The sequence below is a fragment of the Cupressus sempervirens genome, chromosome 1 (genome assembly GCF_028749045.1).
Source record: "Cupressus sempervirens isolate cs-2001-9-10 chromosome 1, ASM2874904v1, whole genome shotgun sequence".
Lineage (NCBI taxonomy): Eukaryota > Viridiplantae > Streptophyta > Pinopsida > Cupressales > Cupressaceae > Cupressus > Cupressus sempervirens.
The window spans coordinates 618494711-618520298 of NC_143118.1; the positions used below are offsets into that span (position 1 = coordinate 618494711).

Sequence of the window (25588 nt, forward strand, 5' to 3'; positions counted from 1 at the left end):
GTCAAAGTCCAACAAATTGGAATGCAATGACTGCAAGTATTCTTAGGTATCTATTACAGGCAACCATGGGTTGGAAGCAAATTAAGAGAATTAGTCTTGTAGCCAGGAAAATGAGCTCAATAAACACTTTTGAGATGGTCATCTCCTAATGATCATGGATAAATATTTTTTAGGTTCTCTTACTTATTTTACAATATACTAACTATATTTCATATTGATCAACTCTAGAAAGAAACTGATTTGAAAAGAATTATCTTCGATGACACTACATCAATACTTTAAGAAAGGATACATGAGAGTGTCTTGTTTTCAAATTTGAACCCAAAACACATGAGGTAATAAAAATTGTAAGAAGGAATAGAACCAAATAAATGTAATCTCATGAGGGCACAACCCTCTATACTAGACTCTATTAGGCTACAATATGACCAATCAGCTTATAGGGTGATTCTAGAAGTTCTTTATTTTTCAAAGCATAAGTTGAACCTACCCAATTTATACCCGCATCACTTTCGATGTATTCAGAACTTTTCCAAGTGACCACATCAATGCTCCATATACTCTCATTAGCTACAATGACAATCAACAGATGGAATAAAATAGATAACAAGACAAACAAAAAACCAAAAGCATATAGTTCTAAACAAAATATCAGTAAGTATATAAGACACAGATATCAGTAAGTATATAGATTAGGAAAGTGAAGCAAACTATGGATCCCTAGTCAAGCATTATCTTAAAGCTTTATAAGACATGGCATGAAGGACCCAAAACTTTTGTATTCAGTTTTAAAAAGTAAATTGAGCAATGGCATTGCTATGCTATAGTTAAGAGACAAGTTGGTTCAATAATATAAAAAATAAAGATTATTACCTCTTTGTTTTCTCCTAATGTTGCTCTTGCCTACCCACGTCTTTTCCAAGCCTTGCCAATTGATGGATTTGATTGTATTGCCTTACCAACTACAAAACCAAAAAATTAAATCATTCAATGCAGTGACAATAAGAATTGATTGAATATTGATTGCCTGCCCACATATTTTACAAGTTGAGTTGGAAGAAAACCAATTCGTTGAGCATTGATTGAAAACCAATCCTTGAGGTACATCTACAAGCCATATCGACATGAAAGGCTCTAAACTTGAATTTGAACCTCAGTCTTTGTTGTTGTAAATAAATTTTCTGTTATTTGCACTAGAATGGAACCTAATGAATTATTAAAGGAATGAAGTATTTTAAGACTTACTCTAGTCATGGTGTTTACTATTTGTGTTTTTAGTGAAGCCAATTCAGTAAATGTAGGACACAGTATCACTCGTAGCATATCAGTGAAGTTAAAAATAAATTTAAGAAAATTTTGAAGTTATGATTTTTTATGTTTATGAATTATTGTTGATATAAACAAAAAAAGTTGAATTAGAGGTCAAGATTATGAAAAGAGTTTCTTAGAGCTCTAGTGTTTTGGCATGTTTGTTCTATTGAATAGAAAATGCCAACATTGAGGTTGAGAATTCTAGGTTATATTTATTTTTTGTGTTGAATAATGGATGGCAATAAATTTTGCAAGCCTATAACAAAGTTAATTATGTACTTAATTTCAGTGCCTTACTATTAGCTTGATGGGAAAATTGATAACACACTATTAGCATTATGTTATTTTAGTTTTTTGATCTCAAATGAATGAATTTCAGTAGAGTTCAAAACAATTTGAGCACTCAAACCTTGTTTCAACAAAATTCCCACCCATTTTGACAACTAGAACGCAACCCAATGGATCATCAAAGAATACTTGTCAGACATTGCTATAGTTTTTTGCATTTTTTATTTTTATTGTTTCTTAAGCCTATTCAGGCATATGAGTGAAGGTATGAAGTTTGATTCAATTGTTTTCATGTTGATTAAATTAACCTTAATTCGATTTCACTATAATGATAATACTCAAGATTATTGTTGAACCTTAGAGCTCTAGTGCATGTGGTATGTTTGTTCTATTAAAAAAATAGGGAATGTTGTTGTTGAGGCTTATAAATTTGGTGTTATACATGTTTTTAGTGTTGAGTAATAGATGCAAGCTATTTTTCCAAGTCCATTTGAAAGAGTCCATTGATGAATTCTAATTTATAAAAAGAAGTCAATACTCAACCAACTTCTAAATAGTGTCTTAGGATTAAAATATCTTTCCTAAAAATTATAGAATTTGTAGTACTAAAAATGGATGCATCATTTGACCATGGGTTTGTCTATGAGCACAGTGTTTGATGCAAAAATATACAATGACCGTGAATTAAAGAGCACAATCAATCGTGTAACTTAAAGCACATTGTGATATTGATATCATGATTTAACTCTGTAGTTTTTGAGTCAAACTCACACACATGATTCTTGAGAAGTGGTTCACAAGAACCCACCTCTTATAAGAATGAATGAAATTTTTAACACTAATTGCATCTAGGTGATGCTCACAGAGTTGAAGCACCAAAACTTATAGCGCGGTCACCTATCTTAGTGCTACTCCAGCTCAAGCACACATAGCCACAAAGTTTCCTCTAAGTTTAAGCCCACATTGCTTGAACCTCCATGTTCAAGTGCACTTGAGCTAGAGTGGTATTGGAATGGGTGACCTCCCGGGAAGTCCCAGACCTTTGTGAGCATCACCTAGATGTAATGAGTGCTAATTGTTCCATTCATTCTCATGAGATATGGGTTCTTGATGAAACATGGATCAATGTGTTTGACTCAAAAACTACACACTTGATTCCTGATAGCAATATCATAATTTGACTTGTGGAAAAATCTTCTACTTATCAGTTAAGACACATTATCTGAATCAATTACATAGAGAAAATAGTTTCTCAATAAAAATAGCTCATTAAGAAACATATGTTGTCTGAGCTCATTCTCATGTCTAGTGTACTTATATAATTTGAGCTTCATAACATTGATCTAAAAGTTGCACTTAAAAGAAAAATACTCTTTGCAAATAGAACTCCCAACCTTAAATCATGATATTTGCAAATTCAAAATATGAGTTCTCAAACTATTTGCCTAAGTTCTTTTTCAAAATAGCTATAATCTTCACTTTCCAAAATCGTCCTACATCAAACTCTTTGAGTTTAATAATACCAATTATTTGTTTTAATCTTAATTACATGGCATATTCTTTTCAAAAAATTCTTCCAACAATTCCAAGTTTCTCAATCACCTTTTTTTCACTACCTCATTTTCATACTCATCTACTTTTTCACCTCTGTAGTTTTTTTTTAGTAATTTGTAGATCCCTGGTTTGCTCTTCATATTGCCTATTATTAGCCCTTAGTTTCCACTGGACATTTTCATGCTTTGCGATCATCACCCCTGTGTTGGTAATAAATTATTTCTCTGCTTCCTCCATGTCACCAACCATATACTTTACCTTCTATTGCATTCATGTTTTGGTTTTGAGAATGATCTCTTCTATCTTCAAGACTACATGTTGGCTTTGTTGTTCTTTTTGTCTTATCCACTGTTACCACCTTAATTGTTTTGTATTTTTGCATCTCCATTTAATGACATTAGGGTTGACTCTTCCAAATTTCATATGATTATAACTTTCTTTCCTTTTTAGGTAAGGAAATTTCAATTCATTTTGGAATTTGTTAGGCGTTAAGTATAACAACCATAATTGGACACCGTTTGAGAATTTTCTTATAGTGCTTAATCTTCACACATTTAAAAATAATTCATACCAACTCATCATTTCATAATCAACATTTGTTCTTCACAACCCTAATTAGTTATACACATTCCCTTCTCCATACATATTTTTGTGCAACTTTTCCACCACAAATATTTTCTTAAAGGTCTCAATTTGTTTAATATTGATGGGCCATTGAATTGGAAAAGTTTTTTATTCAACATAACTATTTGATGAACTTTATATTTATTTGAATTTGTTGTCACGCCAGTCACTGTAACTAGTCATTTTGTGTTTACATTTGTTGTTGCAATAAGGGTTTAGGAATGATTAGAGTCATTCCATTAATATTTAAACCTAATTCATGGAGTGACAATTGTTGAATTGTAATATATAAAGATAACAATGCATATGTAGAACAATGCGGATCTAAGTGATCACAGTGAAGAACAGTGAGGGAATACACTGAAATTGGGTACCTGAATACAATAGTGGCTAATCTAGCCAAGCAAAGGAGGTCTTTCATGTTTGGGAACATTATGTGATGTTCATTAGATGGTGAATCCATCTTCAATTTTTTGCAGGAGGATCTAGAACTAGGAGATTGTGGAAGCCCTAGATAACAAGGATTTTAAGGCACAAATTGGGGGTTTTAATGTTGCATCCCCTTTGGAGTTAATTCCTTTTGCATACGGCCATTTTAAGGCATAACTAGTCATTGTCCAGAAGTTGGGTTTGATAAGAGGTCACTAGGGGGTACTTCCTTTGTTAATTTGAGCAATTTTGTGCATTAAAACATGGTACTTGTTGGGTTTAGCAGTATTTGTCCAAAGTAGTCACATAAAAATTTTTGATATGTTATGGAACTCTATAAAGGGTGTTCGTAAATGACAATGTCTGATCAAGTGTTTTGAGAAAAGCCAAGGTTATTTTTACTTTAAGTCTATTGCAAGGCTTTTAGACAACCTTTTAGGCCTTTTGGGTCAATTTGTGAGAATTTCTTGAACTGGGAAGTGGAAATTAAAGTCAAAGCCCTAGAATCCCTTGAGTCCAAGTAATTGGGAGTTTGTAAGATCATAATCATCAATTAGGAGTATTATAGAAGGCTTTAGCAAGTCAAGTTCCTAAAGCATTTGAGGATTTTGGATAGGCCAAGTGCCTAAACCTTTGAAACTTGTAAACTCTTATTGGTGTTTTGAATAGCTTCCACTCTTTCACTACATCAAAAATAGAATGGAGTGATCAAACACATAAAAGGGAAAATTGTTGAAATGGCTAAGTGTATAATGCATATTCAAAATGTAGCATACTATTACTAGGCAGAAGCAGTACAAACTACTATACACATTCTCAATTGATGTCCTAGTGAGTGTTTGCAAAATACTACTCCTAAAGAGTTTGGATAGGTCTTAAGCCTACCATTGATTATTTTTGTATTTTTGGGTATGTTTGTTTTGCACTAGTTAAACATAACACTGAAGAAAAACTAGATGTACAAAGTTATAATTTTAACTTTTTTGTCTATAGTGAAAAATCAAAAGCATATTGCTTAATTGATGTAACTGCTGATAAATTAATTGTTAGTAGAGATGTAATTGTTCATTAAGTTCTCCTCCAAGTCAATCTTTTGACTATCCACAAGAAATGCCCTGAACTTGTCTAAAATGGTTTGATAAAATCATCAAGGATGTGAAAAAAGACGAAAAAAAAGTGCTCAAATAAGACAAGTTGTAGAAGGAAATAGCCAAAGTTTTAAACCAACCCAATTTAAACAAGCCTCTGGGTAAACCAAAATGGGAAGTTGCTATGAAAGTAGAACTTGATGCCTTGACAAAGAACAACACATGGAAGCTTTGTGAATTACCTCATGCAAAGAAGCCTACTAGTGGAAAATGAGCGCACAACATGAAATATAAATCAGATAGGCCCATTAACAAGTTCAAAGATCCACTTGTTGCATCGACATAATAATGGAAAAGGATTTGTGAATTAGGGAGAGAGATCAAAATCACCTTACTGGTTCTAACAGTTGAGTTGACTAGCTATCCCTAGCTCTATGGTAGTGGATTGAAACCTCTATCCCACTGCACCAGCATGAGAACTACTGAAATGTTGCGAAGAAAGGAATGAAGAAAATATATCTATCTAGCGCACGAATGAATCTTGCCTGCACTCATACCTTACTAACTTCAAAAACTCAAACCCTAGTTGCTTCTTCGTCTTCGCTAGTTTCTGTAGCTTTCATGATGAACACCATCATCTTCCACAGATTGCATGTTGTTGGATCATCTCTCCATTTCCGCAATGTCTTCTCGATGAAATCTCACTCGCAGGCCTTATTACTTGCAAATTAATGAAATTTTTCACTTGTGAATGAATGAAATTTTCTCTTTTTTACCTGTGAATGAAACTTTTTCTTTTTTTGTTATAACATTGAGTTGGTCAAAATTCAACTTGGGAAAACATAGGTTGGTCAAAATTTTGACCAAACTGGGCCTATAATTATTATTTTTGACCAACGCGGGAATGAAAACAAAACATGAGGATTCATAGCTTTGGTTGAAAAATTTGATAGAAAAACAAGTGCAAAAGTATTAGTGACGAGTGATGGAACTAGGGGTGAAGGCACTCGTTGAATTAAGGTATGATTAAGAAATTAAGTGCATGTTTAATGTTCTTTTATATTCTAATCTGATAAAGGGGAGAAACATGAGTTATAAACAAAGTAAAGACTACCAACGAGTAAGGTCACCAACAAAGGTAAAGAGGACCCAAACCACAACTATGATATATATTATCCAATGTATACTATAAGAGATGAAAAAGCATATTAAATAAGATTAAAATGTATTTGTATTAAGTATTAACATTATTTAACAACATTGAGTAGAATCAAATTTCTAATGTTCTTGTAATAATAATATTCAGAATAATTATTATATGTAGTTTTATGTCCTATAAGAGCTATTTTGCTTTTATCTTTCTTCCCAGAATGTTCTTGCATGAAAAAGAGGGAGATTAAGAATCATGGATGAGCATTAAGAAAATAGAAGGACATATTTGCTTCAACTATTAAGCTTTATGAATGTTTGGAGCTTCTATGGATGAAAAGAGCAAGTTGGAACTTAGAAAGAAGTCATCAAATTTGATGTGATGCAAAAGTGTTCAAGGATATAAGAGTGGGAATTTTACATTGTGGGGCAAATAATAACCAATGTTTCATTCCCATGTGAACCATCTTTAGTAAAAAGAGATGTTCCATGACCCTCATGGGCAGATAGGTACTCGTCTAAGGATTTTCTTCCAAGAAAAGAAGGTTGGTACCTTACATATGCTATCAAATATTGTGTAGACAAGATTTCATTAGTCATTTGATGATCAGGATAAAGTGAGGATCTTGAAGTGAATATCTTTAATGATTGAGATTATGAGTATCCTTCTACATTAAGAGGGAATATGAGACTTCTTCAAAGACAACATAGGATCTTGTCTCAGAGGGAGTCTAGAAATACATCTATGTGACTGCATGATTTTGATGGGCCTACTCTTGAGTGCATCATGAGAAAGTATTGACTTATCACTGGAAAATCAAAAGAGTGATATCAAATTTAGAGAGAGTGAGTTCGACAGGCATCCTTGGGTGAAGAGAGTTTCTGAGGAAGTAACTAGAGGACCTGACTTACTAGGATCAATGTTCAGAAGGAGAAATTTTGAGATGTAATCCCTTGTGGATGATATTCTTCTCTATGAGAAGAAGTTCTGAGTGAAATTCCTTGTAATGTGCTCTCCCCTATAAGAGAGAAGTCTGAGGTGAACAACCTTTGTACCACCCTTTGACCGGGTTCATGATGGTTACTTTTCACATATGATATGTAATGAAAGGTAACAATCTTTCATTGACATATATAAATAGAAGGTAACCATTATAAGATGATATAAATGGTAAACCTATTATCATGGTTATTTGGGCTAGATTTTGTCGGACACCATAATAACGAATAGTCTGAAGTAACCATTGTAAGGTGGTAATCTTACAAATGGTAGACCTATTATCATGGTTCTTTGGGCCAGATTTTTCCAGACACCATGATAATGAACTTGTTATGGTTCCTTGGGTCGGATCTTGCCAGTCACCATAGTTGCTACTATAGACCACACTTAAGATGGTGTTTTTAAAAGTAATAGAAATTACTTCAATTGTATGTTATGAAAGGTGAGAAATTTAGTCTCTTAGTGAATTGAATATCATACTGAGATGATGTCTCTTCTTATTCTTGAAAAGCTAAGAGGGAGTGTTAAGGTTGTAGCTTGTGTCAGATTGATTTTATCATGTGATACCTTGTTGATGGTAAATCATCTTTAAGATAAATATCTTATATATAATACATTATATATATTATACATTATATATTATATAATAATATATTACATATATGGTTAATATATTAATATTACATATATGCTTAAAGATGAGTTATACATATAGTTATTTATTAACTAATGATGATTAACTATAGAGACATGTATCTTCATGAGACATGTCTCCTCCTCTCATATTTATGAGTCTTCAAATCTACATTTGGAAGACATCAATCACATTGGCAATGTTAGTACATTTGCAAAAACTGATTCATGTTACTTAACAAATATATGGCTTCAACCTCTTGGTTACAAAAAAAAAAAAAAAAGAATGCACAAACATGAATTTGAATAATAGGAAAATAAAACAAAAAATATAAACATTAAACTTACAAATCTAAAATTGAACAAATAATTACAAACAAACAAAACTATACATTTAGAATGAGAAGAAAATTGAACATTCCAACCATTCATTAAAGAAATTGATAAAAAGAGATTGAATTGCATCACAATCATGTACAACAATAAGATTATAACACTAGTAATAAATAAATCGTGACGCTAGATAGAGGACTATTAAAGAAATAAACCTATATTTGATTCTTATATAAACTTTGATATTAAAATAACAATATGAAACCATTCAAACATATAATATATATAAAGTGTCATTTTCTAAATGTTTAACAGGGTAATCATAGGTAAATAAAAAAGTACTTCAAAGTTTAAAAAAAAATTGGTTGGTTTGTAAGAGTGATCTAAAATGTTGAATTTATAAATTATCTACTTCAAAGTTTAAAAAAATTGGTTGGTCTGTAAGGGTGATATAAAATGTTGAATTTATAAATTATCTACTTCAAAGTTTAAAAAAATTGGTTGGTTTGTAAGGGTGATCTAAAATGTTGAATTTATAAATTATCTACTTCAAAGTTTAAAAAATTCACTAGTTTGTAAGGGTGATCTAAAATGTTGAATTTATAAATTATTTAGTTCAAATCCATTAGTTTTGTTTTTGGTATAAAAAATTTTAAAAAAAATTGGATGGAAGACATTTATATCTAAACTCCTTGAATTATACAAAAGTTTTAGACTGAGAAATGTGAATATCTATTATATTTTTGCTAGTAAGATTTTTCACTGATCATGTAATTAGATTTGGAATTAAAGGCATTGTATTAGACTGTTATTAATATAAGTTTGATGACATTACATTATTATTTGAGTAGACCATGCCAAGAATCTCTAAAATAAGAAGACCAATATTTAAAAAACTTGATTTGGCAACTATCAATTGTAATCCTTAAATTGATTGGATGAGATATCACAAAAACTTGATGATGTTAAAGTATTAATGAAGTGAACTATACACAGGAATCTTTGTAGGATGCAAGAGGAGAGGTTTTGAAACATGGAAAAACTCTTTGGAGAGAATTTCAAATTTCTTCTCTTAGAAGAAGAGCTAAGTAAAAAGCATAAGTATTGTCTATGACAATGACGAGAAGAACGAAGACTCAATGACATAAACAACTAAAAGGACAAAAAAACTATGAGTCAAATAAGAAAAGTCCTACTATTTGTTCTTGAAGAAAGAGAGGTCAAAATAATAGCTCTTCTCCTTGTAAAAAAGAAAAAGTTAAATAAGAAGAAGAAACCATGTGGTAGTTGATTTATGAATCAGGATTTTAAATCATTGACATTATTAACAAGTGGAATGAAGAAGAGATTATTTGTGGATAGACAAGGAATAAAGGAGCTTGATAATTGGTGGAGTTTTAAGGAAGAACCTCTCTCTCTCTAATCTATGTCATCCCCACCCTCACTCACTCTATCTCCCTCTCCTCTTCTCTCCCTATTCCTCTCCCTCACTCTCTCCCATTATCCACCCTCCCCCGCTCTCTCTCCCCTCTCTATGACATCTTCCCCCTCACCCTACTCTCTCTATCTCTGTCTTCCCTCCTCCCCTCCCTCACTATCTCCCTTTTTCCCTCTCCCTCACTCATCCCTCCCTCTTCTCCTCTCCTCTCTCTCTCTATCTCTCTCTCTCTCTCGGGTTACCCACTATTGGATTACGTACATGACTCAAGTCGCTTGCTTGGGTTGGCCCAGACTAGGTCGACCAACCTGCATCGCCCAACTGAGTTGCCAACCTGGGTCGACTAGTGAACTTGGAAAGCTTACTTGGTGAAGCAACTTGGTCACTTGAATGGGTCACCCACTTGGGTCGTTAGCCTTGGTCAACCTAGCCTATGTCACCCAACAATGTCAACCAGCCTGCATGGCCCAACTAGGTCGACCCAACTTGGGTTACCAAATTCAATTGCCTGAGGCTAGGTTTTCCAACTTGGTCACCCTAACCTAGGTTGGCCTAGCTTGGTTCACTCGACTGGGTCACCCCAGCCTAGGTTGCCTGATTAGATCGCCAACCTAGGTCAACTCCGCTTGGGTTGTCCGCATTGTTGACCCAACCTAGGTCGCTTGACTGGGTTGACTAGCCTAAGTCACCCATCTGAGTCACCTGATTAGGTTACCCACCCAGGTCACCAACCTAGGTCAACCCAGCTTGGGTCACCCACTTGGATCTGCCCAACCAGGGTTGTCACCTAGGTCAGCCCAACTAGGATCACCCAAGAAGGTCAACCAGTCGGGGTCACACAACTAGGTTGCATGTATGGGTCAACAACCTAGATCTGAAAAACTTGGGTTGTCCAACTAAGTCGATTAGCCTATGTCACTTAACTAAGTTGGCCTAACCTTGGTTGCCCAACAAGGTCTCTAGCCTAGCTTGACACTACTTGGGTTGACCGGCCTAGATTGCTCCAGCCTGCATTACCTAATTGGATCAACCACACTAGGTTGCTCAACTAGGTTGGCCCAACTTGGGTCGCCCGACTTGGTCACCCCAACCTACATTGTCCAACTCGGTCACCCAAACCTAAGTCACCTAACTGGGTCACCCAAGCTTGGGTTGCCAACCTAAGTTGACCTTGCTTGGTTCGTATAGGTTGCCAACCTGGGTCAACCCAGCCTAAGTTGTCCAACTAGGTTGGCCTAGAATGGGTTGCCTGACTAGGTTGCCCCATCCTAGGTCAACTAGCGAACTTAGCAAGTCTAATTGGTTAGGCATCTTGGTCACCCAAATGGGTCGCTAGTCTAGGTCACCCCAACCTTGGTCACCTGCTTAGGTCACCAACATGGGTCAGCCCCTGTCTGCATTGCCTAACTAGGTCGCCAACCTAAGTCAGCCCAACCTTGGTCGCTTGCTTGGGTCGCCCAATAAGGTCAACTAGTGTGGGTTGCTCGATTAGGTCACCTGCTAAGGCCACCTGCTAATGTCAACCTAGCCAGGGTCACTAAATTGGGTCAACCCAACCTAGGTCACCTGATTTGGTTGACCCACCTACGTTGCTACTACTTAGGTCCCCCTAACCTATGTTACCTAATTAAGTCGACCAACTTAGGTCACTTGATTGGGTCGCCCAACTTAAGTCACCCAGTTGGGGTGCTTGGCTTAGGTCACCCAACTAGGTTGCCAACCTAGGCCAGCCCAACTTTGGTAGCCTGATTGGGTCGCCCTGTTAGGTTGCCAAATTAGGTCGCCCTGATCGACCTAGCTTGGGTTACCTAATTGGGTTGCCAACTTGGGTCGCCCTAACCTCGGTTGTCAATATCGTTGCCAACTTAGGTCGGCCCAGCTTGGGTCACCCAACTTAGTTTCCCACCTAAGTCAGAATAACCTCGATTACCTGACTAGGTCAACCAGCTTGGGTCAGCCCAGCATAGGTCACCTACCTAAGTAGACTAGCCTAGGTCGCTTAATAGGGTCACTTGCCTAGGTTGGCAGCTTGAGTCGGCCTAGCCTGGGTCGACTACCTAGGTTGGCCTTACATGGGTCACCCGACTAGATTAACCAACTTGCATCGCCCGACTAAGTTGTTAACCTAGGCCTAACATGGGTTGACTAACTAGGTCACCCACCTAGGTCAGTCCAATCAAGATCACCCAACTAGGTCGACCAGCTTGGATAGCGCAATCAACTCACCCACCCACATGGGTTGCCAGCCTGGGTCACCAAACTGGGTCAATTGCATCACCTGATCAAGTTGCTCGACTAGGTCAGCCCAGCCTAGGTCACCCATTTGAGTCGCCAAACTAGGTCAACCCAGCTCGGGTCACTTGACTAGTTTGACTTGCCTGTGTCGATCGATTAGGTCAACTTGACCTGGATCACTTGATTGGGTGAACTAACACGAGTCGCTCGCTAAGGTTGTCCAATTGGGTCGCTAGCAAGGGTTGCCAACCAGGGTTGCCCCATTAAGTTAACCAAGCTTACATGGGTCGATGAACCTAGATCACCCCAACCTAGGTTGCCTAACTATGTCAGCCCTAGTTGGGTTTGATCAAATGCATCACCAACTTAGAATGGCTTGGCCTGGGTTAATTGAGTGGGTCAACTATCTTGGGTTGCAAGATTAGGTTACCACCTAGGGTCAACCACCGAGATCACCCACTTGGGTCGACCCAACCTAGGTTATCTGATTAGGTTGACCCACTTAGGTCACCCAACTGGGTTGCCAGCCTTGGTTGGCATTACCAAGGTCTACCAGCCTTGGCACCCCAAGCTACATTGCCTGACTAGGTCAACCAGCTTGAGTCACCTGATAAGATTGATCACCCTAGGTAACCAACCTAGGTCAAATCAACCTGGGTCACCCTACGGGGTTGTCCGACTAAGTCACTAACTTAGGTTGGCCTAGCTTTGGACACCCAACTTGGTTGCCCCAACTTGAGTCATCTAACTAGTTTGACAAGCTTGTGTCTCCCGACTAGGTCGACCAACCTACATGGCTCAATTAGGTTGGTCCATCTTGAGTTGACCAACTTGCATCCCCTGATTGGATCACCCGACTAGGTCGACCAAGCCTAGGTTGCCGACTAGGTTACTAACCTAAGTCAACCCAGCTTGGGTTACCCGAGGGGTCACCAGCCCTAGTAAGTTGACTTGGTCACCCAACTGGATCGCCAACCTAGTTAGCCCAGCCTTGGTCGCTTGCATGGGTTACTATCTTGGGTCGTCATCTTAAGTAGTTTGACTAGGTAGGCCTAACCTAGGTCACTCGACTAAGTTGACCAACCTGCATCAAATGATTAGGTTGCCCACTTAGGTTAGCCCAAGCCTAGGTCACCCACATGGTTCAGCCTAACTTGGGTCGCCCACCTAGGTCGTCAGCCTTAGTGTGCCTACCTTGGGTCAGTCACTTGGGTTGGCCTAGCCTAGGTCTCCTGACTAGGTCAATTAGCCTGCATCACCCAATTGAGTCACCAATCTAGGTCAACCTAGCATGGGTCACTCGTCTAAGTCACCCACCTTAATCAGCCCAACCAAGATCACCTGCCTAAGTTGGCCTAGCTTGGGTCACCTAACTAGGTCGACTAGCCTCGGTGGACAGCATGGGTCGCAAGCCTGAATTGACCCAACCTAACTCACCCAATAGGGTTGACCAATTTGCATCACCCGACTACGTCACCCTAATCTTGGTCGACCTAGCTTGGATCGCCCAACTTATATCAGCCTAACCTGGGTCGCCTAACTAAGTCAACCAACCTAGGTCCCCTAATTTGGTCACCAACAAAGGTCACCCGATTAGGTCAACCCACCTAGGTCACCCAATTAGGTTAGCAGCCAAGGCTGACATTGTCTAGGTCGCCCCATCTTGTGTTTCCTAACTAGGTCAACCGGCCTACATATCCCGACTGGATCGACTAACCTAGGCTACCCATGTAGTGCCTCTCCCATTCGACTTTTGTAAGTCATCCTGATGGATGCAACCTTGCTGATCTTTTGTTGTGATGGGATCATGATTGTGACCCTGAATGGTCTACACCGTTGAGGTCTTTCGATTTATGTTTCTGTATCAGTTGCTTTGATTATGCTTTTGACTGATCTATGAGATTATGATGTGATTCTTGGTTCACTGAGGTTTGTGTCAGTGGTTACTAGGATCGATGTGGTATCATGAGGTTGTTTCTTGATTACCTTGAGATGTGTGCAGAGATTGCATTGTGTACTTTTTACCATGCTACACTGGACTAGGTTCCTGTAGCAGTGGTTAGTCATGTTTATGATTGTGTTTGCTTATGTGTTTTAAATGCCTTTTTAATGCAGAGTAATCAATCATTATTAAATGCTTAAGTAATTAGAATGGATTGTTCTTGTTGGATTATTTGGTTATGTGTTGCAGACATTTACCTTGTTTTATTTTGATCTGAGAGATATATGTTCTTATGTGATGTTTTACATTTGAGAGGACCCGAGGGTCAGATGCTACACTTTGATTCCAGTATCATGGATTTTAGACTACTATGTTGTTCAATTAATCATATTGCATGATGATGCCATTTTGAGATGACAGTGTGTTTTATGATGATATCTGGTTATCTGGTATTTGGACATACCTCTGATTTTGTTATGTGATGGATTTAATGCTATGGTTATTTACTTCATTCCTGCATTGTTATGCTTTATGCGAACGTGAGTGATGTAAATAGATTATTTTAATATAATTAAATAAATAGTTAAATTAGGTGATTTAATGCATTTATTGCTTCGGCTATGTTATCATATGCAATTGCACTTGATCGTGTTGTTTAGTGTGCAGGATTATATCCCTGGCAGTGGCACATGGAGTTAGTGATTCAACCTTTCATATTTTACCAATGTCGTCCTTATATGGTCGACGTATCTTTTATTAAAATGTTTAATTTAAACCTTTTGATGATTATTAAATCCGAACTCATTACATTATGTGATTAGACCAGTAAGCGTGTCTGTGCATTTAGAGGTTCACATTATCGCGAAAGTTGTTAAGGTGATTTTTGTGTTTTTGGGTTTTCGAGCTTTTTAATTGTTTTATTTTAATTTCTGGCAGTTTTGCCATAGATGAATTCCTATTTATAGGAATAGCCTATTTTCGTTTGGGTCAATTCAGGGTTTAACTAGACTGGCTGGTTAAATGCCCTAATCGATTATTCACCCGAAAAGTGAATAAATATCCAAAAAGGAATTTAATTCCTCACTTTCAAATTGGAAAGTTGGAGAGTAAAACCCAAAATCCTCTTCATGAGGATTTACTGTTTTGTTCGTTGTGGGAGCTACGGGCGTGGGATCGTCACAAGGTTGAGCTCGTTGGATCCAGCTCGGGGAAACCTTGGATTGCTGCGATTTTCAGCCACTTCTACGAGCGTTTTATTTTATGGTTCAGATTTTCGTTTTGCCCTTTTGGCTGTGAGGTAGGGCTTTCTTGTTTTATTGTTTCTGCTCCATTTTTGCTTTTGTTTTTGGTAGCCGTTTGTTTGGAGGCTGAGAACTAGTGTTCCCCTCCGTTTCTGTATGCTAGTTCTACCCGGTTGGGCGGGTATGAACATTTCCCTATTTTTTGGGATGAGGGTTTGGAATTTTACGCCATTATGCTAGCCATTTTTGCATACGGTGTTCGATTCCATTGATTTTTGGATTTTTGGAGTTTTTGAACCCAAAGGCTAAATGGGTTTTAATTTTGAAGTTTTCCAAATTTTTAGAGTTTTTACCTCGTTTTGCATGCCATCCTATTTTCTCGAGTTTTCTTGGCACAATGTGGGTTGTGGACCTAGATGATCCATTTGGATATCAGTCAGACCACTATTACACTTTTATGTTGCATTGGGATGCGTGTTGCATCCGTACTCCCAACGTTGTGTTCGGTTGAGTGATTTTATACCTGTTATGATTTCTTTTGGACCTTTGCTTTTGTTTCGTGAACGCTAGGATTCATGTGGAATCCATACTCTCGGATTGAGGCCGGTTGAGTGAGTTCATGATGTTTGGTCTTGTTGCATCATTGGGATTCGTATAGAATCCATACTCTCAGATTGAGGCTGGTTGAGTGATTTTATGATGTATGATTTTATTGGCTTCGAGATTCGTGTAGAGTCCGTCCTTCCCGTGTTGCTTTCAGTTGGGTGTTTTCTTTGCATTGTGTTCTCAAATCTTGTCCTTGTGTTATGATCTTCGTGATGGTGGTGCGCTACACACGAGTACGTGCGCGTACATTTGTTGGGTGACTTGCGAGGCCCGATCTTCCGTGAATTTGCCGGAAGTTATGATCATTGGGGTTGGGATGGGAGTATGCATGCCCACGGGCACTTGTCGTAGGATGAGCATGGGTAGGGTAGGGTAGCATATGGAGGGGGCTTCTATCTCACAGCCTAGTGACCTTAGTCCCTTAGGGTTGGCGGAGGATAGGAAGTTTTAAATAAGTGATAACTAAATAAAATGTGTGAATATTAATAAAACTTAAGATAATAAAATGGTACTTTTGTGTATTGGCCCCTTCCGTTGAGGGAGTTGAGCTACACGGTGTATTGGCCTTCTGTTGAGGGAGTTGAGCTACACAGATCCGAGCTTGGGCTTTTCGATGCCAAGCGACTCTCCATGATGCTAGTCCCTACATAGTAGCGTATTGAATGTCTGACCAGGACCTGTACTCCTTGCATTGTCTTAGGTTCTTGGTTGCAACCATCATACTATCTGGCGTGAGTGTTAGCCATGGATGTTGTGTTTTATGTGTGTTTGTGGTTGGATCATTATCTCCATCAGCACGTCGAGTGTGGACCTACGGGTGCCACGTGGTTGGGAGGCGTAGCTACCTTCACCACTACTAGGGATCGGTGTACAGAGACGATCTTTTGTCCTAGTGCGACCGTTGCTGGATGTCTTCACTTGGTACTTCGGGTTCCGAAGTATGCTTTCTTGTGATTTATGCTTTCATTGGGATGCTTGTATATCATGTTTAGATGATGTGATTTTATTTGACGCATTCCCTTATTATGATGTTTAGCATATGATTAGATGATGTTATTTGATTTAGTAGTATATATGTTGCTTACTGTCGTTTAGCATGTGATAGGTGATGTTATCTACTGTAGGATTATCTTATGCTTTACTACTAGCATGTTAGATTTTCTTGTGCTTATATTGTTACATGTTTTTAGTAGTGACGTCCCTATTACGACAGTACCGACGATCTGGTCAGTGGCTTGGGATGTTGCGCGCAGGGGATGGCTAGGACCCACGATGGTCTTATGATGCTATTGACGGTTGGGAGGAACTGCGTACTTAGTTTGGTTGTTCAATTCATTGCGATGTTTATTTCAGTGTGTTCTTTGCTGCTATAGTTTAGATGGATAGATGTTCTCCTTTCTATGTTGTTCTTACACTCGAGTGTTCATTCCTCGAGCCTTTGTGGATCTGGTACTCTCTGGTGTGGAGGTTCTTTGCTCTAATTTTGGTCCTTTTTGCTTCTGGGAGTGTTTTCGTGTTTCTATGGGCGACATTTGTTCAGCATGGTGCAACACTTTAAAAAGTATCGCACGCCCATGCAAACTATGTCGTACGACACTGTAAAGTATCGCACGCCTTCTTGAGAAATGTCATACGACATTGGAAGAGTGTCGCACGCCTTCTTGAGAAATGTCGTACGATGCTGAAAAGTGTCGCATGCCTTCTTGAGAAATGTTGTACGACACTGGAAGAGTGTCGCACGCCTTAAGAAGTATCGCCCTCCCTTAGTAAAAAGTGTCGCATGGTTTTTGTGAAAAACCTGCGCGTGCCATCAGCGGGCACTTTTCTTCGTGATCTGATCTTTTTTTAGAGTGGTTTTGGATACCCTTTTGGGCGTTCTTCGACCCTATGCTGTTGCATTTTGAATTCTGTCGGTTTCTCTTTAAATCGATTTTTTGTGTTTCTGTTTGTTTCTTATACTTAAGATATATTTTAATATATGCGAAAAATCATTTGAGATAGGTTTCAGACCTCTCGGAGATAAGTTATGGCTTCTAGGAAATTTCTGGGCTTCAGAAATCCAGACTTAGCCAATTTTCAGGGCTTCAGGATTTCAAGCTTAGCCAAATTTCGGGATTCTGCATTTTACCCCGGCTTGGTGTTTTGTTGATGAGTGGTCTTTTCTTGTGCCCTCATCTTGTTGTGGTGGTTGTTGGCTTTTGTTTGGGTGTGTCAGTTGGGTAGTGGTGTTTGGAGATTCGTTGGTTGCCGAGATTGTGTTGAAGTCTTCCGTTGTGATCTTTGTGATCCCTGTATGATGTTGTCTTGTGCATTCATACTTGTAAAAAAAAATATCTTGGCTTGATTTGAATCCTTGTTTCCAAGGATCTTCGGGCGGGGCATTACAACCCCACTAGGTCAACAACCTAGGTTGGCCCTACTTGGGTCGATTGATTCGGTCAGGCATCTACCAACCTTGGTCAACCTAGCCTGTGTCACCCACTTAGGTCAGCCTAGCTTGGGTCGCTTGTTTGGGTCGACTAGTTTGCATTGTGCAACTAGATCGCCCGACTACATCAACTAGCCTTGGTCACCTGATTGAGTCGCCAACCTAGGTCAGCCTAGCTTGGGTTGCCCCAACTAGGTTGCCATCCTGAGTGAGGCAACTTGGTCACAACTAGGTCGCTAGCCTTAATCACCCACCTGGGTTGTCAACCTAAGTTGCCCACCTAGGTCGCTAGCCTAAGTCGCCCCATAGGTCAACTCATCCTAGGTTGACTAGCTTGCATCGACCAATTAGGTCACCCGCCGAGGTTGACCAAGCTTGGATTAGCCCAGCTTGGGTCGACCAACTTGCATCACTAGACTGAGTCGCTAACCTAGGTTGGCCCAGCATGGGTCGCCAACCTAGCTTGGCCAAACTAGAGTCGCCCGGCTCAGTCACTTGCCTCGATCGCCCACCTAGGTTGACCCAACTTAGGTCGCCTAACTAGGTCACCAACCTCGGTTGGCCCAACTTACGTGCCCTAGTAGGTCACCTTAGCCTTGGTCAACCCAGCTTAGGTCACCTCACTAGGTTGCACTAGCCATGGTTAGCCCAACTTGGGTCGCTAACCTAGGTTGGCCTAGGTTGGCCTAGCCTAGGTCGATCGACTAGGTTACCCACCTGAGTCGCTAGCCTTGGGTGCCCACTTGGGTTAGCCCAACCTATGTCGGTTGACTGGGTTGACTTGCCTTGTGACCTCTCTCATCCTCCTATAACCCTCTATCTCTATCTCTTGCCCTTCCTCCTATAACCCCCACTCTCTCTCCTTCTCCCTCCCCTCCTTGTCCCTATCCTTGTCCCTCTCCCTCCCACATCTTTCTTTCTCTTAAAACCCTCTTTGTCCCTCTCTCCCCTTTTATCTCCTGCCCATCCTCCCATAACCCCCTCTTTCTCTATCTTTAGCTTGCTTTCTCCTACACCCCCCTCCCTCCCTCTCTCCCCTTTTATCTCTTGCCCATCCTCTCTCTCCCTTCCCTCCTCCTTTTATACCCTCTTTCCCTTATTTCCCTCTCACCCTCTTTCTCCCCCACTTTCTCTGCCTTCCTTTTCCTCTATCCCTCGTCTATCAACTCTCTCTCCCCTCCCTCCCTCCCTCTCTACCCCTCTATATCTCATGTTGCCTCCTGCTCCCCCTCTCCCCTCCCTCCCCCTCTATCTCCTACCTCCTCCTCCCCCTCTATCTCATGAATCCTCCTCCTCCCCCTCTCCCCTCCCTCCCCCTCTATCTCCTATCTCCTCCTCCCCCTCTATCTCATGCCTCCTCCTCCTATACCCATTTCTCCCCAACCTCTCCCTCCCTCCTCCTCCCTCTCTATTCCTTGCCTCCTCTCCCTCTCCCTCCTTCTGTTCTCTCTCCCCCACTCTCTCTCCCTTCCTCTTCCTCCATTCCTCTTCTATTGACTCTCTCTCCCCTCCCTCCCTCCCTCTCTCTCTACCCCTCTATATCTCATGGCCCCTCTCCCCTCCCTCCCCCTCTATCTCCTACCTCCTCCTCCCCCTCTATCTCAAGCCTCCTCCTCCTATACCCATCTTCCTCTCTCCCTCATCTCTCCCCCTCTATCTCATGCCTCCTCCTCTTATACCCATCTTCCTCTCTCCCCTATCTCTCCCCCTCTCTCATGCCTCCTCCTCTTATACCCATTTCTCTCCCAACCTCTCCCTCCCTCCTCCTCCCTCTCTATTCCCTTGCCTCCTCTCCCTCTCCCTCCTTCACTTCTCTCTCTCTCTCTCTCTCTCTCTCCCTCCCTCCCTCCCTCCCTCCCTCCCTCCATCCCTCCCTCTCTCTCTCTCCCTCCCTCTCCCCCTCTCCCTCTCCCTCTCCCTCTCCTTTTGCTTGAGAACATAACTACACCCATTTCAAATGACATACTTAAATAAAGAATCATAAGAATTGCAACTAATTAAAATAGACATAACTGCACCCATTTCAAATGACATACTTAAATAAAGAATCATAAGAATTGCAACTAATTAAAAAAAATTAAAATTGAAATTGAAAAGAAAATTAATCATTTCAACCATTCTTCATTAAAATAGTTGATACAAAGTGATCAAAGTGCATCTAAAAACCATGTAACCTAATAATTTTATAATAGTAGCAATAAATACATAATAAATTTAAGAGTCTAATTTCATTTTTCTAAACTTTAATATCTCTTCAACATTTTACTAATTAATATCTAATCTAGTCTATATGAAAACAATAAAAAAACTAATATTAAAACATTGGAATACCTTAAATTGTATGATATGTTTCTTCATTCTATATCTAGTAAATCCATAGAAGGCTTCAAGTCGGACACTTCTTCAATAACAACTTTCTTCAATAACAACTTTCAACTGATGCAAACGTCCTCCACAACATACTAATTAATTGAATAACATAAACACAATCTTTAATTGAAAAATATTTCCTAATCCCTAGCAAATCACAGTCGAATCATACATAAAACCATTTTAAGAATAAGAAAAAATGTGTTTCCAACTTCTTGCAACCATAAAGAAATTTGACAACACCAAAGGTATTGCAGACTTGGCGGGTCCATACAATAATCCTATGAGGTAATTAAAAACACTACTAATAATAATTAGGAACAAGCATGTAGGTTGCCTAATTAATAATAATAATAATAATAACAATAACTGGAAACATGACAATTAATATTTAATCTAATTATACCCATAATTGCATGAATTCCCAAATGTGAATTCATGATTGCCAAGATGAATAAGTTGAAATTAATTAGGAAAACCAAATCAAAATGTAATTGAGCGTGAGAAGAAAACCTGCTACACGAGTGCGCCATTGCCAAAAGAATCTTGCAAGGGAATAAGACTTGACGGAATAGTGCAGTCCATATTGCACCAAAATTTCTGAAATAGATTGATCAAATTCATTTGAAACTGCCGCGCAAGAATTACGGATTATTACCATTGTGGACCAAACAGAAGAATCAAGAATTGCAGGATTAAAGATTAGTTGGAAGAGCCGGGCTAGTATGGATTGTTAATTCTGATCCAAAATATTGATCGAAAAGTCAAAACCTTTTAAAACAATACTATAAAATTTTCATGGGCGAATTCTTATGGTGAAGAGTGCCATTTCTTGAAATAATCATTTGGCGGGATTAAAGATCACTGGCAGAGTTGTAGCAGGGACAATGGCAGGGAAGTATGACAATTAGAGAAAAAAAATCTTAATTATCTCAAATTGGGTCACGAACATTTTATAATACAAAATACAGTAGCTTTATTCTCCCGCATTTGATACTTTAAAAAAGTCAAAATCTAATAGACTTAAAGCATTTCATAGAAACGCATATGAAACAATTGACCTGTCTCCAAGAAGATTGTACAGTCGCCTGATAACTGCAAAAACACTTTCATCTGCAGTCATATAGCAGAAACATTGCTGCATCTGAATCACTGCGAAAATACTTTCAATTTAGTCCCCTCAAACATCGTTCTCCCCAGCTAAAAACTGGCCCATTTTCACAATCATTTGTACCACTATGTTAGAACTGATTCCAAGAGCTGGGGACTGTTAAAGGATGGATATAACTTTTACAATTGATGAAGGACAGAGCACCTTCATGGCAAAAAGTAATAATAAGTAAATGAAAAAAAACAGCATTTTACGGATTGTAGAAACAACTATTAAAGAAATGCTTCCAACCTTCATACAAAAGTAAAATAATGGGCAAACAAGAAAAAGAAGAACGAGTGAAGAATTAGGCCCAAGATTTCATAGAAATGGAAAACAAGATCTAACATCACTTTCAATTTAGTCACCTCAAACTCCATTTTCCCTAACTAAAAACTGGCCCATTTTCACAATCATTTGTTCCACTATATTAGAACTGATTCCCAGAGCTGAGGACTGTTAAAGGAAAGAAATGACTTTTACAATTGAATAATTAATTGTGAAGAACAAAGCACCTTCATGGCAAACAAAAATAATAAGTAAACGATAAAAACGAAGTCTAGCATAATCACTGATTGTAGAAGCATCAATTAAAGAAATGCCTCCAAGCTTCGTAGAAAAGTAAAATAATGGGCAAACAAAAAACAGAGACTAGCATATTTTTCTTCTTAGTTCATAAGGGTGATTATACTAACAATCTCATGGAAGCTCAGGCTATTTTATATGCTGTGGAACAGTGTTGCTTGCGGGGATGGAGTAAGATTATCTGTGAGTCTGATTCTCAGGTGGTGGTGAACATGCTTTCTTCGCAAGAGCTTGAGGATGTTAGTTGGCAGCTGGCCACTATTGTTAAGCAGATTCTTTTCTTCTCTTCAGGAAACTATTCTTGTGAAGTGTGAGCTTGATGGTATGGATCCGGTTGATCTTGCTATCTGTAATCGCCTCAATTTTCATCTGCAGGATGGGGCTGCAGCTCATAGGTTTTCTTCTATGTCCAGGCAGCTTTACCATCAGAGGAAGGGTCGGGTTATAACCGGGATGGGCACTGGACTCCTCCTCCCTGTGGAGTTCTAAAAATTAACACTGATGGTTCTTCCCGTGGGAATCCTGGTTCGGCTGGTATTGGCGGAGTGGCTCGTTGTAGTTCTGGGGATGTTAAATTTTTCTTCTCAGTTCATAAGGGTGATTATACTAACAATCTCATGGAAGCTCAGGCTATTTTATATGTTGTGGAACAGTGTTGCTTGCGGGGATGGAGTAAGATTATCTGTGAGTCTGATTCCCAAGTGGTGGTGAACATGCTTTCTTCGCAAGAGCTTGAGGATGTCAGTTGGCAGCTGGCCACTGTTGTTAAGCAGATTCTTTTCTTCTCTTCCTCTTTTCAGTTCATTAGGTTCACGTATATTCCTCGTGAATGGAATAGAACTGCTGATTGTTTAGCCAAATGGGCATCTAGTCATGATCCGGGTTGGAATATTAGGGATAGGAGGCAATTGTCCTTTGAGATGGTGCAAGAATTTGATGATCTTGTTGCTCAGGATCGACCTCCTTGTTGAGCTCTCCTTGTTGTATTCCTTTCTGTCTTAATAAATTTTTACCCCTCTTTTTGCAAAACTAACAGTAGAAAAATTAATTGAAGAATTAGATTCAAGATTTCATAGAGAAGAAAAATAATGACTAAACAGAAAACAAGATCTAGTATGAAGAATTAGGACCAAAATTTCATAGAAGAAAAATAATGAGAAACTGAAAACAAGACCTAGCACAGAAATTAATTGTAGAAATACAAATTGAAGAAAATTTCTAGCCTCCAGCTCATTAGCTACCCTCTCACATTTACAAGAAAAATCCACAATGTAGAAGACAATTATTGGACAATATGCTATTGATCAAGTTGAAACAGACTTTGTGAATACTCCAGATTAAAATTTTACCTGTAGACAAGACAGAGCTGATGAAGATGGCCTATTCCAGAGTATCTAGGCCGAGTCATTTGGTGGTTATAAACTAAAACTCCTGATTGAACACTGGTTTGTAGTAGAATTTTCAAAGAAGGCTTAAAACACCATGAAATTGTGTGGGAACGTTTTATAAAAATAGAAGTGATTGAATGTAATCTTAAGATAAGCATGGAATTGCAAGTCCTCCATGAGAGTGATAGAAAGACAAGGTAGAGAAGATCAAGAATTACATAAAAATCAATCAACTTCAAAACATCAAGTTAAATAGTGGTTTTTCCATATTGAAGGAGATTGATAATTTCTTAAAAATCAATTTCCTTCAAAATTATCAATAAAAATCAAAGGGAATTGATATTTTATTGATTACAAATGCAAGCTCCATCATGAGACCTTGATAATCATAAGGTACAGCTCAAACAACATTGAGATTGCATAACAAAGAGCTGGGAAGTTCCAAGCCCCGTTTTAGCTATGGCACATGCATTTGATGTAGAGGTATGAACAAGTGAATTCTCTGTCTCTAAAATCACATAGCTGACAAATACCCACCAAACCAATAGATACAGAATAAGCATTAAACAAATAATCTTAGTTGAAAACCTCATGGCTAAGGAGTACACACCAAAGCAATAGCCATAATAGCCATATGGATATTTAATGGAGAGTCTAATCAAGTGAATCATCTACCCAAACTATGGGCAAGAATAGAAAGCTTGACCCACATGTTTAAGGAGTACATCCCAGTCTAATAAAGAATAGATACAAAAACCCAGTCTAATAAAGAGTAGATACAAAACCAATAAACATAGTACGGGCATTGAAGGCAGGGTATGACAAGTGAGTCTTTTCGGCCCCAAAGCATTATGGGTAGGAATGTAAGAAGTATGAGCCTAGTTGTAAGCATTTAAGACATGGTATGAATAAGTGAGCCATCTATTGGCAGAAACATAGAAAGTGTGAGCCTAGGATCAAAATAAAGACACCAGCAAATATAGGACTCCTGAAACAAAGTTTAAATGATAATTTCAAGTTGTATCATGCTTATAATACAAAGAACAAACACATAAAGCCCAAAAAAGAAATCAGCACAATGTGCACTTGTGAGAAAAATCCATGCAAGGAAGGATACAACTAATACAGGAAAGACTTAAAAACCCATAAATAAGTCCTTACAATCTTCTAGTTATGAATATTAAGAACACATCAATATGCAAGGAGGAACCAAACATTGAGAACAGAGCAGAGTGTAGATAATTAACCTCTGTAATATTGTTAAAAACAATTCATAGGAGACTAAGGGTTGTATTATTGAAGAAAAGGAAAAGTTAAGAAGAGATATACCATTCCATGATCCCGCAATTCTTTCAAAGTTTCGACATAACTTACGATCAAAGGTTTACTGCATTTTCTGGCACAAATGAAAACCCCTCATCGTCGAATCTATCTTTCATCATTTCTACATCAATGGTATTGAAATATCACATGGGCTCTGATGTCTTCCACGATTCTGCTATTCTTTTCCTGATTTGTACACAAAAAGAAGCCACTCGATCTTTCCTTTCAATTCACAGTAACATAGCACTTCACCTTCATCCCCTTTCACTACAATCCGATCCATGCGGTCCAAAACAAATTGTTTCTTCCTTTCTTCCACAGACGAAAATTGCAAAATTCAACACGAAAGATGCAATGTGGAGAAACATAAAATCGTAACATGAAAAAATAGAATGCCAAACAAAACCCCAAGAAAATACATTCTGCCCCTGTTTTGCCCATGAACGGCCCATAAATAGATAGAAGAGGGTATG

At 38.7% G+C, this 25588-nt stretch overlaps 1 protein-coding gene across 3 annotated transcripts; it reads right to left on the minus strand.

Annotated features, from left to right (window-relative positions):
• Window positions 1-248: 248 nt before the first annotated feature.
• On the minus strand, window positions 249-25588 carry LOC149579429 (uncharacterized). 3 transcript variants are annotated; one of them, XM_089832660.1, is made up of 4 exons: window positions 25122-25588; window positions 21183-23433; window positions 874-954; window positions 249-570 (listed from the first exon to the last, which is right to left on the minus strand). In XM_089832660.1, the coding sequence occupies exons 2-4, from the start codon at window positions 21328-21330 to the stop codon at window positions 413-415; spliced, it is 387 nt and encodes a 128-aa protein (XP_089688786.1). In that variant the 5' UTR covers window positions 21331-23433; window positions 25122-25588; the 3' UTR covers window positions 249-412. The 3 variants fall into 3 exon arrangements, with proteins under 3 accessions (XP_089688786.1, XP_089688796.1, XP_089688776.1); XM_089832670.1 differs by having other exon boundaries at window positions 21183-21876; window positions 25122-25586; XM_089832650.1 differs by having other exon boundaries at window positions 21183-21984; window positions 25122-25585.

What these genes read in the sequence shown, in the direction of transcription:
- LOC149579429 (XM_089832660.1), bottom strand. Translation starts at nt 21,330, where the DNA reads ATGGTAATAATCCGTAATTCTTGCGCGGCAGTTTCAAATGAATTTGAT. An exon ending in ATGGCGCACTCGTGTAGCAG is followed by an intron (nt 955 to 21,182) that starts GTTTTCTTCTCA and finishes GTAGTTGGTAAG; the next exon opens with GCAATACAATCAAATCCATC. An exon ending in CATTAGGAGAAAACAAAGAG is followed by an intron (nt 571 to 873) that starts GTAATAATCTTT and finishes TTGTCATTGTAG; the next exon opens with CTAATGAGAGTATATGGAGC.